The following is a 21,925-nucleotide window of genomic DNA, read 5'->3' on the forward strand; positions in this document are numbered from 1 at the left end:
AATTTTGATGTATTTCTTTTTAACCTTAAATTGTAATTTGAAAAGACATACTTATTATTTGTGTTCCAGTTAATTTTAGTTTTTCAGAATGTGGGATTAATTGATTATTTTTTTATTGTATTTTAGGGGTTTGCTTATATCAACTTTGTCTAACCTATACATCACTATCTAAACCTGATAAATTTGGGGAAAGAATTAATGTTTTACATTTTATTATCAACATGCGTACAAGTGCAAAAAGGGTTAGCAACACTGTAATAAAGTTACAATCGTACAGGTTTCCACACTTTCCAAGACATCGTGTTAGCTTTTCAGCTTCTTTGCATTCTGAAAGCTTAAACATAGATTCTGAATGACTAGGATCGAATTAGGGTTTCTATCGGGATACAACTCCCTGATATCCAGTACAGTATATTTCACCTACCCATTACAATTCAAAGCTGGACAGTTTTACAATATAGTATGTGTGTAATACTGTGATTCTGAGAAAATAATATCTAGATATTGGAAACTCATCTTAATTTTATATATATAAAAAAGAAAACGTTTTTAATAATCCAACATTTCAATGCAATTTTACAATAGGTACAAATCTATGTTCCACAATCAACTTGCCAACAAACTGAACAATCCATAGCCTTTCAATAATACAAATACTTAAAAGGGATAAAAAATGAAGTATTTTTCAATTTAAATTTGCAGTTTCATATTCGTCTTACTAAGGGTGATATAAATGTAAAAAGGATCTGTAAATGCTCTCTAGTTCCGTGGGTATAATTGGTAACTTTTGAAACCAATATTTTGTTTACACAGCTATCCTATATTGAATGATATTGCGTTTACGGGACTGCAATCCTTACATTTACTGATAGTTATACATTATTATTTCATATATTATTACTTAGAATCTCACCGTTTTATCATATTTCATCTTATTGTTAATTTTATTGTGTAGTTGCACATATCATAAAACAACTTGGTATCGCCAAGCAGTATGTCATTCTGCTGTCCCTTCGTTCTTAGTAGCCTAGCGAAGGTCACGAGTTATTCTTCTTACTACCAATACAGTGATATACATAATATATGCAATTACATTTTCTCAGCTGTCTATCTAAAATTACTGTATCTGAATCAAGAGTCATAAGAACAGTGGTTGTCACTGGGACTTTTGTCAGTTGTATTAAACATTTCAGGCGTTGATATGTTCTGAATACGCTGTATAAATTAACCTGTCAATGACTATGTTATTTACAGTAAGTATTATAATCAACAGTGCTACTTGATCAAGCAGCGAGTTTGTCACCACGTCTCATACCTATTCCGTTTTGTGCTAATATAATTATTTTAAATGTACTAAATTGCTATACAAGTATTTTTGGTTGTTCCAGTTGAATTTAAGATGTAGGCGTTCTTTACGTGTATGTATTAATGGTGAACAGAAATTGGGAGATTTTAAAAGAAATTATGGATTTTAAAAAGTTTTTGATTCAATAAAAGCCATGCAGACTGTGACTGGATTTCAATCTGGGAAGTTGGCTGGCAAACCATAGAACTGAATGTGTTTAGTTTCAGCTATTTCAGCTTGTGTTCGGTTGTGTTCGGCTGTGTCCAAGTGGGCTATGTACGCTGGTGTGTGGAGTGCCACAAAAGTGTAGTTGTCTAGGGCATGGTGGACGTGGACGGGGTTATTTGCATAATTGTAGATAGGGCCGAAACTATTATATTCTAGACAAATAATTATTTCTAAGACTGAGTTTACGTCCCCCCCCCCCGCAAAAATGGATATAAAGTAAACACACTAGATCTATCATAAAAGAACGCATGTAATATGTATCAACTATTCAATTAAATGGGTTATGGCGAGGTTATTTGTAAAAAAAACATGTAATTATTGACATGATTCTGAACGAAAATGGACAAACTTTGATACATTTGGGTTGTGTGGCCGAGTGTTTAAACCACTTGCCTCTTACCACTGCGGCCTGAGTTCGAACCCACTCAAGGTTTGATTAAATTTACCAAGCTGTATGTAAGAAGAGTGTCGTTCAGTTTGACTCTACCGAATTACAACGCAGGTTTTCCCGGGTACTCTGCACTAACACTGATCGTTCCAACTAGCTGTTATTGGGCAATGTCTGTTGGACATAAATAAACAAACATCGAATCCAATATTCCCGTTTTAATAACTACATCACATCCCTCTAACAAGGACTGTGCCTACAAGAAGTACCTTGCTGCTATTTTTGAAGAGGGCGTACATCATGCGGAAAAGTAGGGGAAGAATTGAATAGCACAGCCGTATAGGAGGACGTCAGCACATGTATAAAACGATGCCCGACTTCCCAAAAATTGTCATCAGAAATAAACTCGGAATACTTTGACAGTGAAAATTCAATGTTATCATCATAAATCACTGGAAAGTGATGAGGTTTTCAAAGGAGGCTATACCATATACCACTCACTCCAGGTAAAAATGTCTATGAACAGCACTCCTAGTGGCCAAACTTAATACTCTTTCGTTTTTCTGATACCGAGTTTGTAGTATTTCCCATTGAAACGAAAACATATTCGAATAATCTAATATTTCAATCGTCACCAGTTTTTTGAAGATATTAAGACTAAATAATGAAATCATTGAATGCTAACAATCCACAGTAGATGGACCTTAATTTCGTATTTATTTCTAATTTACTACTCCAAAGTAACTATATGCTATCGGCCAATCTAACATTTATCCAATAATTAGCATAATTTGTTTCATCTGGTTGACAATACATTTTATTCACAATAATATTTTACCAGAATTCCAGAATAATACAAATGACATTATTTATACAAGATAATAAGTACACATTTTTGTAAAAATTGTCCTAAATATTTATCTACAAATATCAGCTGACAAATTCTCTCAGTAGACTTGCTGCAAATAAGCATACACTTATTCAAAAATGGAAATGTGAGAAAGCAACCTTTAGGTCAAAGGTCGTGGCAGTGGTAATTTATTATTCAAAACTGTTCTTCCTTCTTCAAATACTGCATATACTTCCTGTCATGGAAAATTCTTGTGTCTACACACTTTCTTCTTCCAACAGGATCGTTTCACATTTGTGAAATTATATGAACTGCTTTAAAACTTAGCATATCTAGCAGTCGGTCTTTAGGTCTCGACGATAGAAACATTTCACTTCTCAATGCCAAAATAATTCTTATTACCTTTCCTAAACCTTCTGAAAATTGAAAAGAAACAAGTCACACTCTCCAGTTTATTACAAATGTTCAGTTTTGTTTTGTTAGCTACCATAAATATCAATTTACAGACAACCATCCTGGTTATTTTGTTAAAATATTTAAAAGTATTCACAGTATTCACCAATCTTAAGACATCAGTGATTCCTCTTATTTCAAATATGAGAAGAAAAATGAATGCAAGTCCCTTGCACTCTGGTCACTGTAGCCTCTGAAAGTCAGGAACTATGTCAAATTTAAAATGCCTCCCCCCAAAAAAAACAAACAAAAAAAAACAACAAAAAACAAACAAACCCTGCAGTGTCTCTGTATCTTCACGGCCTTTCTCTCCCATTTAGCAAATTATAACTGATAACATTCACCTTCTTGAATACACCCCCTCCCCCTCCCCTCAATTCAGAGTTGTCAAAGATTGGTGTTTGTTTTACATTAAGTCTTTAGCATATAAAGTCTTCTTACACACTTTTCTCTATTGTTTAGCAGATAACTGAAATATCTTATTATGCTTTTTACAAATGTACTTGTCATCCAAATTTCCTACCAATATTTACACGCTGTAAGAAGTACTATTTTCCTGTGTCTTCCACAGTTTGGTAGATAACGCTTAATCTCTCCATAGATTTAGATTCATTGCAATTCTTCTCCCTAATTAAAACTTGAAAGGAAATTCAAAGTCGTCCGTTCAGTCACATGTTAATATGTCACTTCTGAGAGAAATCTCTTCCTGTTTATGTATTGCCTGAATATTTCAACATATTAAAGTTTTTGAATGTCTTTGAAGTGAAAAACCCCCACAATTTCAGACATTTATTATGTGTTAAGAGGATAACAAAATTGTCAATGTCTTCATCTTTATCCAGTGGCTGGATAGTGAAAGCATGTCACCCATGTCTCTGTTCTGTGTACAATAAACGATTGTGTATTTAGATATATTTGTGAACAGCTGCTAGAGCAAAAATATGCTCAAGGTATTTGTCCATCAGCATCATCATCATCATCATCATCTTTATTATCATCATCATCATCATCATCATCATCACAAAGTTCATAGACATGTTAATTTCATCAGAGTTTATGTCAGTGTTTTTTTCACTTGACTATTGCCTTGAAGGTCTGCAGCACATCATGAATAAATGTTTATGTAATAGTGTTCAACGTGCCAATGACAGCGTCTGTATTACATTCAGTGTTTTATATTGAACTTGTTGACACTTCGCACACACCAGTATCGTATCAATGTTGTTAAACTTGACTGTTTCCTTCAGAACTTGGACCTGTATTTGTCACTGTCTGTGTGACATCATCCTGGACATTACAATCAACATTAAGTGTTGCTGTATATGGTGGTGGAGAATCAGCTGGTGGTAGTAACACTTCCTGGTGTTCACTGTAAGGTGGTGGTTCTGGACCACTAGAGGGCACTGTTCTCATTCGGCTATCTTCCACATACACTATGGGAGCTGGTCTCACTAATAGAGAACGGTCACTGTCTGTCAATGGTGGGTACAAATCTATAAATAGAAAAGTAAATGGTGTACAATTGTATTAGCAATTTACCAGCAATGATTTGCCTGGTACACATTTTCTAATTTCTCTCCGTTAATAGTTTTCAGCTAATTAATAATCACAGAAGAATGACCCAATGGTTTAAACAAATTTAGATTTCATTTAGATAATTATTCAAAATAAAGCATTCTTGGCATAAGAACTCGCCAAATAACAAAATTAATGTTACAATATTATTTGTATTAGTTACTGCATGATTGGTTTGAAAAAATGCACTCAAACTGATGGTACAATGGGGAGGGATAATGTACACCAGCTTAATTGATACATGTATATGCAAATGAATTCAATATGTAAATATGAGTGACATGATGTACATGTATTAATTAAGTTATATTATATAAATGTCTACTAAGAGGCATGCTGATAACTGTCATTGGGGCACGGCTAAATTAATTGGTTGCTATTGCTAGTAATACAATAGGTTGGTGAGATAGTGAAGCAGAAGCACAAATCACACATCTTGATGTAAGCTAGCTAATGTATAAAGAAGTGTTAAACTACACATCTTGATGTAAGCTAGCTAATGTATAAAGAAGTATAAAACTACATATCACAATGTAAGCTAGCTAATCTATAAAGAAGTATAAAACTACATATCACAATGTAAGCTAGCTAATCTATAAAGAAGTGTAAAACTACATATCACAATATGAAATATCAGCTTTTGGCTTTTGAGAATTGTTACTATTCTGTAGATATCAGACTAAAAACTGAAAAATTTGTAAAATTCCTAAGTGACTGTCTGTCTATTACGTTGAGCAAATTTGTACAAGCTTCTACTTTTTGCTGTATTAACTTACTTTATCCATTGTGTATTCTGGACATAGATATCAAAATAAATATAACAATCCTGTCTTACATACTGATACATCTTTCTTGATAATTAAGTTTAATTTGAATTCTTACTTTTCACTAGGTGCTGTTGTGTCATAACAGCTCTGACTCTATGACCATGTTGCTTTACTTCAATTTTGGGGCATTTTATATCATATTATACATATCACAATGTAAGGTAGCTAATCTATAAAGAAGTGTAAAACTACATATGACAATGTAAGCTGGCTAACGTATAAAGAAGTATAAAACTACATACCGGCATTCCTTTGTAGTGATCTTCTCACCGTCATTATAAGTACACCTCTCTTTCTAGCTTTAATAGCATAAATAGTGACTATCATACTGATAATTAGGATAACAACTATTGCTATGGCAACAGCTATAAATGATGAACTGGTGACAGTGCTATTGTAGTAAGAGTTATCAACATACATAGTTGGCATCACTGTCAAGTCCCATTGCACCTTGGGGTTAAAGGTCGGGAAAACCTTGGGAAGTTCCGCTTTTTCTTCATGTGGCTGCAAAACATCAAATAGAATTTATTATACTTTGTAGAAATACTACTATAAAGGGGATAACAAATTTTAATGACTGGAGGAAAATATAATTATTACGGATTAAAGGGCATAAAGTATTGAATCACTGGGACAAAACACAATGTGACTGTAAAAAATCAAATAGAATTTATTATACTTTGTAGAAATACTACTATAAAGGGGATAACAAATTTTAATGACCGGAGGGGATAACAAATTTTAATGACTGGAGCAAAATATAATCATTATGGATTAAAGGGCATACAGTATTGAATCATTGGGACAAAACACAATGTGACTGTAAAAAATCAAATAGAATTTATTATACTTTTTTTTTTGTATTTATAGTAATTTATTGGGTATCTTTCTTAAATACTAGTATACTAGTATTTTTTTTCTGTGTGAATACAACATCAATTATCGCACAAATAATAATATCGGAGACCACTTTTCAAAATGCACTGTCATTTTGTTTTTCTGTTTTGCAATAAAGTTCTCTATTTGATATATCCGTTTTATAAACGACGCCAATCCTGCAAAACTTGGCTTAGTTCTGTTCATTTTGAGGTAGTAAGTATGTTTTCTTACCAGCAAACTAATAAAGTTAACTAACAGAGGTTCATCTGGATAGAATTTATTATACTTTGTAGAAACACTACTAAAGGGGATAACAAATTTTATTGACTGGAGGAAAATATAACTAATATGGATAAAATAAGAGTGCACATTTATTGATTCACTGGAGCAAAATATATATGTTCCATGCAAGATAAGATGTGTACTTTCCATTCATAATCAAAAACTTGACTCTGACAATAGAAAGCGTCTATTTACTAATGTTAAATTCAGTATTTCTAAAAATGTACTTGAAATTGAAAGCTTACACTTGACTATGAGCAAGGTCGTAAACTCGAGATGACAATAGTTCATGTTTGTATTAGATAATCTTGTACAAGGTAAGATTTCTTACATGTTTTGTTTACAATTGTTACTATGGTTACCAGATTTACAGTTTGAATAATGATATGCGACTATGGAACTACCACTGTGATAGAGTAAACTAATGATTTAATTCGAAACTGTCAAAGTCAAGTTCAGTGTGTCAAACTTATCTTATATTTTGTTATTGGGAACTTGATTTGACTTTATTCTTGTATATAAATATAAGATAACATAACCTACATGTAAGGTAAGATACCAATTATAACTAAATACTATACAATGTACATAATGAACAATGGGTGGTCAATAACTATCCATCAGCAGTACAGACACAGGCTGAAATCGTGATCGTCATTGAGGGTGCTTATTTTAAAGTACAGACCCAAAATTCAATTTTATTTGTTTAATGTGTATAGAGCTACAAAAATATGTTTACCCACAGGTGATGTGATATCATACACCATGAGTGATATTACAAGTAACTTATAGTATTGAAAAAAAAATTCTCAAAATACGTTCCAGGTGCAGCTGGTGCAGCTCTAAGAACTAAAATGCCAAAATCAAAGTCACAGTCTGGCTGTTTTATATTTTGTTATATAATTTGATAGTACTGTCATACGAGTACATGTATCTAAAAACGACACCAAGGCTGTGTATATCCAGTCTGTACATCACACTGTGGTGTGTGTTGAAAAACATAAATATTTGGCAATTTACCAGAAAGTACTAGATTTCAGATACTCAGTAAGTGACTGTGTGTCCCTCAAAAACACTCAAGGATAATCTTGGAATTTACACCAAGTAGTCAGCTTTTTGTTTGAAATGTTAGTAATCCAAACAAAAACCTTGCCAACGTTTAAGGACAAAATAATACATGCATATGGTATAAATCTGTTGAACACTTTTTCTCTGCCTTGCAACTTAAACTAAGATAAATTATTGGTATCTGTTATATTCTAATTTGTCCTCATGCTAGCAGACTGAGACTGGCAAAACAGAACAGGATGGTTAACTTTAATATTCCCATGCCTACCAATTAAATATTACTACATATGTACCAGAAATGAAGGGTTTAACCTATAAATTGAATAATTTGTATTTTTATGACATGCCTTGTTTAATTTTTTTTATTTCAATTGGTAAGAACGGCATAAAATATAAAAAAAGATTGGTCCTTACACTTTCAGCATGGAAACATTATATTTGATACTAAAGCCAGTAGTTATTGCGATACCTTGCTGGATTTAGTATTGAGTTTGATAGTACAGACAACCCAGTAGAGAAAGGGGCTAAATTCCCTTTAAATGTTTGGGTTATGGTTATGTGATGATACTACACTATGTCATAGATTGAAATGAACACAATGGTGGCTGAGTGCCAAACGTAATAATACATTATTTTGGCACCACTTCACATGTGGAGGATGCCCGGCCAGTAACCTAAGTTTCTATTTGTTAAGTCTTATTATACTCAGCTTGGATAATGAAATGTAAGTTTACAACATCTCGACAGTAATTCACTAATAAAACTTGACTATTATTATTTAACTCTGCAGAGTATTTTGGTCCCTGGGCAAGGGCAGTTGCGGTATTACTGTAAATCAATGAATGCAGTTGTTTGTGTTATTTTTCTAGGCTATCGGTGTTGACAAACTAGTAATGAGAATGGTACATAGTATATACTCTCACAAACAACATCTTGAAATAACAACACTTGAAGCTGCTGTTGGAATATTTTCTTGAAAATGTTCTGTTAGTTACAATAACTTACTTGTAATATCGTACATTGCTAACAGTATTGCATCACTTGTAGATTAAATATATTTTTAGAAGCTGTATGCATGATAAATCAAATCAAATTGATTTTGGGTCTGCGCCCAAAGGTCAGCACCCTCAACGGTGATCACAATTTCAACTTTTAAATACTTATGTTCTCTATTTGAATAAAATACTTGCCATGTATACATTGTAATATATATAATAATAATAATAATAATAATTACTGTGTGTGTGTGTGTGTGTGTGTGTGTGTGTTTGGAATAGGAAAATCAGTGGTACAGTAAAATACACATACCTCTGGTAAGTCTGGAATTTCCGGAGCTGGAGGAGGGGTACCATCTCCAAAGTACCATGTCATACCATCATAATAACCGTTCTGATGTTCTTCCATGTTTTTGAATAATACATTAACAATGTCTAATATATCATCTGGTGACTGTGTAGAATGTGTGGGAGGTGCTGTGAAAGAAACAAATTGATAGAAGTGAAGAATTGGTAGATTAAAAGTGACATAAGCTGAAGTGAAACTAAGTTACATAAAACCTCATTCCAGTATAATGTTAAAGTCGATGTGCCATGTCGTCTATAATGTTACACTTGTCTGCTGGCAATGTTAGAACAGTTGATTGCATTGCATAGCAGGGACTTCCTTACATTTTTTGATACATACATGTAATATAATAAATTACATCATCAAATAGTTTATCAGTTATCTCTTAATACCGGGTTTCAGTTCAGTCAATTACAAGTGGTGGTTAATAATGGGTAAAATTGACCTCTAATTAACATGCATAATGAGTGATTATTGGTATTTGATTGGTATTAATATTCAAACATTGCATAAATTATATATTTGGAGTGAATTATTGCACCTATTGAAGTACTTCAATAGGTGCAATAATGTGAGTACTTTTTAAACATGTAAGGTGTGGATGACTCACAATAGAAAAGGGGTTCGGAAAACAGCAGTAATAGAAATGACAATACAAGCAAGTAGTAGTATACACCGGGAACTCTGTTCTTTATATGCACGCGCACTCCAACTTCTAACTGAAACTTACATCACACAAGTATGCACGCGCACTCCAACTTGTAACTGAAACTTACATCACACAAGAAATTTTGATTCGATCGTCTGCCTTATCGGCGGGCTGCGTGCTGATTGGTTGACTATGTACGACGTATGACTATATAATGAGTTCATCAGAAACGGCAACAATGCCAACAACAACGTATAACAAAAAATATGAATCAACAAACGTAATTCACGACATAAGGAAACCACACATAAACAGGTCTAAACTCAATCTGATTAAAATCCGATGTGGTGAAAGCGGCTAGATGTCCTTATTTACCTCTATTCATCGTGTTGTGACGTTTGTTTTGTTCAGAGTGATCGCCGCCTTCCCACATCTTCCCACTCCGAACAAAACAAACGTCACAACACGATGAATAGTGGTAAATAAGGACATCTAGCCGCTTTCACCACATCGGATTTTAATCAGATTGGTCTAAACTGTGCTCCTTGTAATCTGATTAATACCTTATGTCTGAATGTGCTAGAATTCCTTCTATACATTTAATCTGCACTAGCTGCAACTGGACCATGTTTTGAAAGTATTTTTTTAATGACCCACTTGTAATATTATGAATCCTGAACAGTAATGAATTATCCGTGGCTAAACATACTGGCAGTTTTACACATTATAAGGTAAAATAAATCCAATCAAATCGATTTTTGAGTCAGTATCCTCAAATCAATGCCGTCTAACCCAATCACAATTTCAACCTTTTTGATGTATTAACACGCGACTTTTACTAAGTAGTCATTTTAGCCTTTTTGTAATCATTGTAAACAATTTGTTGTTTTAGCTTTAATATATTGTTTTACCATGCTTTTAAATCTATTTTATGTACAGCGCTTTTGAATATTAATAAATAGAAAAGGCGCTTTAGAAAATAAATAAACTTTAAACTTTAAACATTAAACCTCTTACTGTACTAATAAAGGGTAAAATTGACCTCTAATTAACATGCATAATGAGTGATTAGTGGTATTTGATTGTAGTAATATTCCAACATTGCATAAATTATATATTTGGAGTGAATTATGAATATAATGACTTAGATCTTGATAAACATCACTTACCTGGAAATGATGGATATTTATCTTTTGGCAGACTGCAACATGTTGGTATAAAACAGAGAACTAGTAAAGTACTTTGAGCTGTGGGTATAAACAAATGAAATATGTTATTATTACGTTTTAGTTACACATGTCTAAACTATAAATATATATATAGTGTTTTATGTCTAACAGTATATCACTACATGTCACATAAACAAGTTCTTATTCTGCAAAGGTTAGACAAGGTTACACTTCTCTTGCTGTCTGACATACATGTATGAATTACGATATGACAGCACCCCATGACACATGATTTCACATGTGGCATAGTCTGGGATTTTGCACCAGTGTTAGTTACATGCTTTGCAATCTTGAACATAGTGAGTGAAAATGTGACGGAATCACCACTGCTGGCATGAGTACATGTACAAATAATTACGAGTACTCACATGTAATGAGATTCTATTTATTACATATGTTTTTTCAAACACCATATTTAAACACAACAAATACAAGTGTGTTTGTGTACATGTACTCTTTCACATACAGGTGATAAATTTCATTAGTAAATATGTACATGTTGGTACATGTCTATAAATTACATGTATGTGATATTAGTTGTAAGAAACGGAATTATTAAACCATAGACATCTAGGGTCTATGATTAGATGACAATTCCTGATGACAATGGAAGTAATTCCTGTTTACAATCCTTCCTACAGCCTACAGGCAGGCACTACAAGATCTGAGATGCTCTTGTTTTTCACAGTTTTAACTAAGCCCCCCCCCCTCCCCCCTCCCCCCCTCCCCCCCCCCCAAAAAAAAAAAAAGAGAAAAAAAAAGAGAAAAAAAAAAGAATTGTTTCTGGTCAGCACATGCATCACCTAAATACCCTCGGGCCGGTCTTTTTTCATGTTTCACCAGCCCATACAGTTTGCAGATCTAGGGGGAAATACAAAATTCCTCTCGACTTCAGGGAAGATAACTGCAGAGCCATTCACTCCATTTTAGATGGAAAGTCCTGACCAAAAACAATTCAATTTTTTTTGGCCTAATAGTTGTTGAAAAATTCAAGTAAACAGGTTCATATGGTTGGAATTTCAATAATATATACAAAACCTATTCTGGATGCTAAACTAAACCACGTCTGGTCAAAGTCCCTCAATCAGCACAAAAAATTATTCATCCAATCAATGAACCCCCAACTGTTATAGTGATGTAAACAGTGTATAAGTAGCTTAGTTGACAAATGTACAATGTACCATATTTGGAAATTACATAACTGCCCCCAATAAGAATATTAAATTGCATCACTTTGAGAGGAATGACTTTGGCTATACTGTGAGTGCATGGAAGTGTAAATCATAACGATACTGTATAGGAACTAGACTATACATAACCAAGCTAATTCATGTCCATGTTTCAGCAACACAACTGTTGCCTTCCTCGTGATAAACTGACGATGATTCCTGAAATGATGATTACTGTTGCCGAAATGTAGAACAAAATTAACTTGGTTGCGTATCAAAGAACATAACTATATGAATAATAATAATAACATTATAAATTGCTATAAGATCGTTTTGTATGCAAATTGCAATGTATGTTCTTTCCAAGCTTAGTTGTCAAATCATACCTTGCAAGTTGCAGCCAACCACTCTATAAAGACCTGGAGAGACCCTTGCTACGTCTTGCAGAATAACCCCTTCATCGTACATTTGCCATAGATTCATGGAATCGTTACACAATGTGCATACATTTGCATAAATTTGAATAAATGTCACTGTTTGTCAAGTGAGTTCTATTTATAGTATTCCCTTAGGATGGCAAAGGAAACTTGAGATAAACACATCAATCATGAATATACTAGAAATTCTATGAGAATCTGACATTTAGCAGCACACTGGGATTATAAGTGATATGTTGTGAATAAAACATTAGAGGCACCAGTCACTTATAAGCTACAAGTCAATCCATGGGTCAAAAAAATCATTACAGAATCAAGCCATTAGCTAAGGAAGTGGGGTTTCTTATCTTTCTTATCACTGAATAATGTTTGTTGGCAATATTTACAAATGTGATAAAGCACTATTACATAACACATCAGGCAAATCTAAGCTCAATATCTAAGTGTGAAGCCCCTAATGTCATATCAGTTGTTATCAGTTTTACTGACCCATTATCAGTGACACTGCTTTAGAGATGTAAACAATTTTTATGACACCCGACTTGCTGGCTCACTAAGTCGGGGAAAGTTGCACTTGAACTGCTAATACAAAGAATCCGTCATGTAGCACAACTGCATAGCTTTTTTAAGAACATTCCCAAAAGTCCTCCCTGGATATTGCAAAATTATTTTTTCGATATCCAGGGAAGGAAAAAAATAAAACAAATTGTGTTATCATTTTGCACTAGGACTACATACATTATTACATAGTGACCATACTAGTTACCCCAATCGTGGTTACATTTGCAAGGAACTGAAGTTGGCCATCAAGCTAGAGAATCCATGGTGAGACAGTTAGTTTACAAGTGTCTCTGAGAGGAACACACAATGCTATTACGATATACAGCTGTCTAGTTTAACCTGCTGTACACAGGTTATTGACCTCTGACAAAAGGCCAATGGACCATTGACTTAATCATGGAGTACAGAAGGTAAACAAAAGACTGTCCCAGTAACCCAAAATTGCAGAGACCAAAAGAGATGACATAACTTGAAATTTCCATTTGAATCCAACACTCCACTCCAACAGCCAATGCTGAATATTAACCAATAGGAAAATACTATAATATAGATAAATTTAACAATGTGACTATCATCAATTCACAGCATATACCATGCAAGACAAAGGTGCACATGTATACTGCACATTCAAACAGAAAATAAAGGATTTGTTTTGTCATCATTCTAGGTCTAGAAAACCTAATAGTCTACATACGTCATTGGTTCTGTAGTGCGGCTGCCTAAAGTCATAATGTTCAGACTTGTTATAGTAAGATATGCATTAGATTACATGTTGCACATAGACTTATCTTTACATTTCATTAAATTCAGTGAGAAAATGGTTGTGACCTAAGGGGTTTGTTTGTCACTACACATCTTCAACTCAGGCCCCTTTATGTTATTTGAATTTTCCTAGGCTGGATAACAATATGGCAGCTCTTGATCTAAGAAAACATGTATGATTAGCCAATAATGATCCACAACTCTAGATCTAAGACAACATGTATGATTAGCCAATAATGATCCACAACTCTTGATCTAAGACAACATGTATGATTAGCTAATAATGATCCACAACTCTAGATCTAAGACAACATGTATGATTAGCTAATAATGATCCACAACTCTAGATCTAAGACAACATGTATGATTAGCTAATAATGATCCACAACTCTAGATCTAAGACAACATGTATGATTAGCTAATAATGATCCACAACTCTAGATCTAAGAAAACATGTATGATTAGCCAATAATGATCCACAACTCTAGATCTAAGACAACATGTATGATTAGCTAATAATGATCCACAACTCTAGATCTAAGACAACATGTATGATTAGCTAATAATGATCCACAACTCTAGATCTAAGACAACATGTATGATTAGCTAATAATGATCCACAACTCTAGATCTAAGACAACATGTATGATTAGCCAATAATGATCCACAACTCTTGATCTAAGACAACATGTATGATTAGCTAATAATGATCATGAAAATCGTAATTTGAACTCATTATTCTTTTAAAATATTCTTTTTAAGATAATTTTGAATAAAAACTTTGATCATAAAGTTTGATTGTTCTTTTAAATTGGTTTTTAGCTTCAATTACATATGTATTACTACAATCCATTAAAGCATAGATTTCATTACCAATAGCTTTAGTATTACATAAATGACATAGTCTTTCATCGGGGGGGGGGGGGGGGGGGGGGGGGAGAATTCATTGGTATCGTAGTTCAGTGGGGGGGGGGGGATTCATTGGTATCGTAGTTCAGTGGGGGGGGGGGGGGGGATTCGTTGATATCGTAGTTCAGTTGGTAAATTATGTGCCGAGATCCTGAGCTTAGTTATGCTGATTCTGTGCCAAACATTATTTACTTGTTCTAGATATCGTTCAAAATTTTAATTTGTTTTAAATTTGCTATACATTTGTGGGTATGCAATTTGTTGTTGTCAGTTTTTTGAATTGTTGGTATCCAAATACTATTGATATAAATGTTTTTGTTTTTTTCAATTGACTACTAGATTTGTTACATCAGCATCACTATTAAGCTCAGTTATCTCATGCAACTTATTGACAAAGGCTGTCCATGTCACTATTTTGTGTTACCATGACTTTTCTTTTCTGACGTGAAAGCACATTGTACAAGGTTACTGCATTCTCCATTTCTTCTTTGTTTGTTTTTTTGAATATATTGTAATGTACTAAAGCAATGGATCTCATGACCACTGCAATGTAAAGTATGTCAATACAGAATTCATTGTACTAAACAACCATGGACCTCATAACTATTGCAATCTAAAGTGTGTCAATACAGAGTTCATTGTTCTGAAGCCATGGACCTCATATGACCATCACATAACTTACATAACGGCTATTATCATTTGACCTCAAAGCTTTCCTAGGGTTGTTTCAGTCATATACAGGTCACCGAGTTTCAATAAAAGGTCAATTTCATGACCTTAGGGACGAGATCAACAGTTCAATATAGGATAAAAACTCAATTCTTTTACTTTAGAGGTGAGTAGGGGTGAAAATTTGAGCCATTTTTAGTTCTCATCCTACAAAAACGATTTTACTTGTATGAAATGGATCTGTTTTGAACCCCATAATTCAAATATTTTTAAAACAATGTCGTCAAATTAAGGAACGTAAGAATTTTTGCTGAGTAATAGTAAATGTATGGCACTATAATAAAGAAGTCAACTAAAGAATTATTTTCCCTCACTATATACTGGCTTTGTATTCATACACACTACACACTGATTTGAAATTGATTGTGCGGTCTGAAACAATTTTGGCCAATTTAGTTGGGGGGGGGGGGGGTCTGGATGCCAACATGTTGTCAAATTAAGCCAAGTTGGCAGTAAGTTGTGAATGGAGGTGTAATTTGTAACGGTACCGTACAGGAACTGGACTAGCTGAAGTATTGTATTCACATATTTCTGTATGTTATTTTTGTATGCTTTACCATGCTTGCTATATGGAATGTTGTTATGCAATAAAGATTGATTGATTGATTGATTGATTGATTGATTAAATTGACACAAATAAAAGACTTGCTCAATTTGGTAGGTTACACAAGTGGGTGACAGTGATACTGGTAGCTGGTGCATACATACATACATACATACATACATACATACATACATACATACATGTACATACATACATAAATTCATAACCTAATATTCTTTCTGGAACTTAGAATAGAGGCACCAACTCATTTAAACAAGTTAGTTTGACCACCATTCTATCTTGCATCTTTTTATCTTAGTAAACTGACACCTTCATGGCTGCTGTTATAACTATTGGGTACATACTGCCTTGAGGGCTTAAGTAACCATATTACATGTATATCTGCATTGCAGTGCATGTTGTTCATTTTTTAATTACAATACATAACTTGATATATCATCTCCAACCACATGTATCCGATAGTACACACACCAAACAGTTCCACTAATATCTAACAGATGACTCACAACATTTATTATCATAATCCATCATTCAAAACAATTAAATGACTACTTTATTACAGACATATGGCTTGTAAAGTAAGGTCTGATCTCAAAGCTTTCCTGGGGTCTTTTCAGTAATTCCAGTTCACAAAGCTGACAATAAGAAGGTCAACTTAACGACCTCAGCTATCAGTCTGTCCTTGTTCAGAGTTCTAACCCTGGTGTCACAGTTGCACAACTTAAGGTCATCCCAAAGTGTTCCCTCCTTGTCAATATTCCTCCTCACTATGTCTACAAAATAAACAGGTAGTGTGCCCTTCAAGTCAATTTGACTCACCAATGACACACATCAACTACTTTAAATTCACCCAAAATTCACACTATCTATGTGGTGGGTGACTCACAAGAAAACACTGTTTCCATAATTGTAACATAACAACACATTTTGTCTTTTCTTTTTTGAGCACATCAGTGATAAGATAAATCTTGTATCTCTTGTATCTCTTACTTTTGTAAATGAATAGCTCTCAAATATCAATCAATCATCAATCAATCAATCAATCAATCAATCAATCAATCCATCAAAGTCCCTCAATCAGTACAACTAGTTGTTCATCCAATCAGTGAACCCCAACTGTTATAGTGATGTAAACAGTGTATCAGTGTATGAATTTTAAATTGCATCTCATGCATCTCAGGACTTCTGGAGTAATGATCTCAGGACTTCTAGAGTAATGATTTTGACTATACATGAGTGTGTCAATCATAACAATAGAGTATAGGGACTAGACTAGGTCAGTACCCTGGGTACACTATTTGCACTCACGTAGTCTTTTTCACTTCACTTTCACTCCCTGGTGAAATATGAGTCATTTTAGTTCAATGCAATAACTTTACTTATCTCCTGTGGGCATACATGCAGCTGCAGAGAACCCCTACAGCACTTGTTAAAATACTTAACATACATGTATGCAACACTGGTTCTCATGTGTCATGGTTGCATTCTGTCAAGTCAAAAAACTCATTATTAAAGTTTTTTAAAGAAATATAAAATGGGGATAATATGTATACATAGAGTAGTTTATTAGACTGTAAGTTATTTAGTCACATTTGACTTCTAAATCAGTGAGTTTTATGTAAGCATATTTGCAGTGGTTATGGTAGATTTCATTCAATCTCCGAATTGGAAATATACCAAAGTGCCATAAACTGGCTAGTGGTAGTTATTAAGTGTGGCAAAAATGTTGTATCTTAAACAGGGGTGAACAAATCATTTTGTGACCTGGTGGTCCCCAGACCAGTGCCTTAAAAATCCAGTGGTCCTGCTGAAAGAATTAGGGGTCCCAGGTCCCACTAATGTGAAACATTTAATCTTGCCTATGAATCTGTATATTCAGATGACTTTTTAACATAGTTATTAAGAGTAAGGTACTGGTCCGACGGACCAGACAAGGTAAAATTTGTGTGGCCCGCCCCAAAAAATTGCTAGTCCCGGACCCATGACCAGTGGATTTGTTCACCCCTGTTAAAGAATAGTTGTTTGTTATCTCCACCTGTGCAGAGACTGTTGTTGATCACAGTCACTAGTAATTTTAAGGGTTCGAACCTGTATGTAACAATCACATGGTATAGTTGGTTATCTCTAACCTTACTGGCATACAACCTGGTTGAATTTTGTCCATGTTCGGAGCTCCATTCCCCCCTCATACATGGTGCGAAAATCATACTAAAGAATATTGTCCATAGACCATAGTGTGACTGTCTGATGCAAACCATAGCTTTTTTTGTTAGATTGTTCACACAAGTGATAGATAAGAACTGTTTCCTATTGTCAATTGTAGTTACAATGAACACAATAGCAGAGTGTTCCTTGTAAAGTACCCTAGCTGGCATATTGTTTATCTGGTATCCTGAATAACAAGGCATATAGCCAGTACCTGGATCAGGCTGCAGCCAGTACTATATGGACTACACATTGACAAACTTAATAACATGAATAAAGTTTACTCTGGTTCAAACAGTTGTAAGTTGCATATACATGCATGTACTTACATGTATTATTACAAGATGGGGTGCATCCAATGGCACTGAGCATTACCCAACAGAGTCTCACCCTATTTTTTTTTCACAAGCAATATCTGGGGGATGATCAACATTTCCCTTGCAAGCACATTAGTGAAAGAGCATCTGGGGTCTGGTGGCTACCATAATAGTATTTTACATACAATAAAACATGGTATTGAGCAATGTGGACTCACTACCACAGTCATAAGGTTACTGTGAAGGCCAGACCTTTATGTCCACATTCTATACAGTCTTTTCATTAATTCATAATAAGTCATGTAAAATCTAGGTCATGGATACATGTAATTTCCTTTGATCAATATACATGTCCTGAATGTTAATAATCTATAAATAGATATATAATCTGTGTACAATTATCTGGATAAATGTACCTTACAAAATTACACCAGTGTTTTAGCTTATGTGTGAGAACCCCAGTAACAGACATGGGTAAATTTGGTAAAACTGGCAAAGTTCCCATACATTATAATATAATTTTGTTGGGGGACTCTGGTCAAATGACTGAGAAAGGCAGGCAAGTTTTACCCACTTATCGCCCTTCAAAAAAACAATGTTAAAAGGTGCCAAGTACGTAACATCATGGAGGTAGATGGAGGAGATCTCTCCATGGTAATTATACCCCAGTTCTCAGTCATTTGCCAGGGTTCCCTACCAGTGTTTGTGTTAAATGTAGTAAGTAGGTAAAATCAGGGAAGTAAAAGGTACCTTTAGTTTACCACAGTTCCTTGCCAAAATTATGTAATAATATAGTTATTTCATTATTATTTCTTTAATTCAGGCCACCAAGATGTCCCATAAAAATATAAAAAACATACAGACACAAAGAAAGAGACAGATAAAGAGGAAACTATGCAAGTTTTACAAGATTTCCTCCTCTCTCTGTTACCAAGGTTTCCAAACCTTAGTAAAAAGATTGTACAAACTGTCTTGTTACTCATCAAACAGCTATACAACTCACAAGTACTAACCAGTACAATACGCAGTGCCAGAATAAATGTTAATGAGCTCAGATAGGTTTGAGTCATAAATGAAAATCTCTACACGCAGTTAGACCCTTGACACTACATATGGAAATTTGGGAATTTCCTAACTATTTGACTCTCTGAGTCGGAGTAGAACATATAGAATTGACAGTTATGACATTTTTGTTAGAAGTCACACACTGTACATACAGGTGACACTTATCTGTACATTTGTGTATTGCACGACCTTTGCTGGTATTTATTAAAATAAACACTACAGTGTGTTATTTTAAAAAAGTTATGCCATAAATATATAAGCAGGTGACATAAAACTTAAAAGTAAACTTTTATTTTTTTAAGAAAGGTGTAGCAGCCCCCCCCCCCCGATAAATTAGTTAAAAGCCAACCCCTCACACTGCTGCAATATATTACATCTAGTGACCCAATTAACTTCTAACAAAATACTCTATGTGAAGCCATGTTTTTTTTCGCGATGAATTATTTACGCCTTGCTATAAATTCTTTATGCGACATTTTCCTCTACAAGAAGGAAATAAAAATACTCACCTAAAAAGGCCCATATTAGGTTGTCTTGTATGTTAGAGTTTCCCATTTTCTATTTTTGAAGTCCAACGTTGCAACTTCCTTTAAAAATAACACAATGGTCTATTTCCTTGCATCCACGTATAGAAAGTATTAGTTCTCATTCCGTGTTTACAATGTAATTGTTAAACCGGGTGCGGTGTCAAATTTAACGAAGTCTGCCTCTCGTATGATGAGTCACTGTGTACACGGCAAATTACTGGAGGCCAGTCCGGGTACGGAACGCCTTCACAACCAATAACAATTCGGTCTAACTGTTCAATTTGCGGGGAAAAAACACAATATAAATGACAGCAATTATTTAGAGGTAAACATAGTGTCTAGAAGACTCGGGTTTAAATCAGAGGTTCACAAATATATGAACGTTGAACGTGACCTGAACTACAATAATGTCAGCGTGACATACATGTGCACATAAAAGGCCATCTCGTGTCATGTCACCGCAATGTTACTTGAGGTAACGTTGTATTTATGACAGACAGATTTATAAAAAAAACAAGTTGTATACATGCATATATTATCGATCATTAAAATATGCTAACCTTTCACTTTGATTCTCCAAAATCCCTTCAAATAGTTCTGGGTACCAAATTGAATATCAGATCTATACAGTGTATACAATCGATCGCGGCATACATACGATACTGGACACCAGAGCTAGCTTTGCAGTACTGAGTCTAAACGTGCAACATTTTTATTTGCAATTCAAATAGGTTTAAACCATTTACTGTAGGGGTGGACACTGATATCTTAGTATGTTCGTCTACATGTGAACATGAACTACAAGACAAGAAATATATTCTTCTCTGTAAAGAAGACAACTACAATTATCATGTCAAACTTTTATTATGATCGTTCGTATTCCTATTTTTCTATACATAAATGAACGATGTGTTTCTGTCTTCCACAGGCTAAACTACCCTTCACCCGAATGGTTACTTTATTTCGCGCCAATTTTCTTTTTTTACAATGCGGAAGTACTTTTCCATGAGTGGGTTGTTATGATGTAGTGTTTACTAACAAAAGACTGGGCGCAAGTACGCGCATGTTGAATTTGTCATCAGCATAATCATAGTCAACGAATGCAAATTTTGGCGGGATTTTCTGTGACGTCAGTGGTTTCATTCGATGGGGGTAGATTAAATCACACATTTTGTGGCGAATGGGTTTCTCCCGTCTATCGACATCGACCGGAATTCCCATTGGTCTCTGGTGTTTACTTGTTGAAATATTATAAATGCTTCAAATAATAAATAATGTAAATTATTATTTAAATTCATGCAAATAATGAGGTATATAATAATACCAACAACTAAGCTTATGTTGTCCAGTGTGCAACAGAACAAATATATAGACTAAACATTAGTTGGGTGTATCTTTAAAAAAAAAAAATATACATGTCACGTGTACAGTTTTGTTCGATGGTGTATAGGCGGATTACATACTATGACTAACGGAAATTTCAGTCACATAATCATGTGGTCGGTCTTTTCAAATGTCAAACAGTAGGGGAAAATAAGGAGTTGAACTGTTTTTGTTTGATG

The 21,925-nt window shown here is 34.2% G+C and overlaps 1 protein-coding gene across 2 annotated transcripts; it reads right to left on the reverse strand.

Annotated features, from left to right (window-relative positions):
* Positions 1 to 2,805: 2,805 nt before the first annotated feature.
* On the reverse strand, positions 2,806 to 21,027 carry LOC144440158 (uncharacterized). Of its 2 annotated transcripts, none has more exons than XM_078129436.1 (6): positions 20,924 to 21,027; positions 20,346 to 20,635; positions 11,058 to 11,135; positions 9,204 to 9,367; positions 5,909 to 6,170; positions 2,806 to 4,757 (listed from the first exon to the last, which is right to left on the reverse strand). In XM_078129436.1, exons 2-6 carry the CDS (start codon positions 20,389 to 20,391, stop codon positions 4,489 to 4,491), a joined length of 819 nt encoding a protein of 272 aa, XP_077985562.1. In that variant the 5' UTR covers positions 20,392 to 20,635; positions 20,924 to 21,027; the 3' UTR covers positions 2,806 to 4,488. The 2 variants fall into 2 exon arrangements, with proteins under 2 accessions (XP_077985562.1, XP_077985563.1); XM_078129437.1 differs by having other exon boundaries at positions 20,346 to 20,631; positions 20,924 to 21,023.
* Positions 21,028 to 21,925: the final 898 nt, after the last annotated feature.

The sequence above is a fragment of the Glandiceps talaboti genome, chromosome 9 (assembly GCF_964340395.1).
Source record: "Glandiceps talaboti chromosome 9, keGlaTala1.1, whole genome shotgun sequence".
In the NCBI taxonomy this organism is placed as follows: Eukaryota; Metazoa; Hemichordata; class Enteropneusta; family Spengelidae; genus Glandiceps; species Glandiceps talaboti.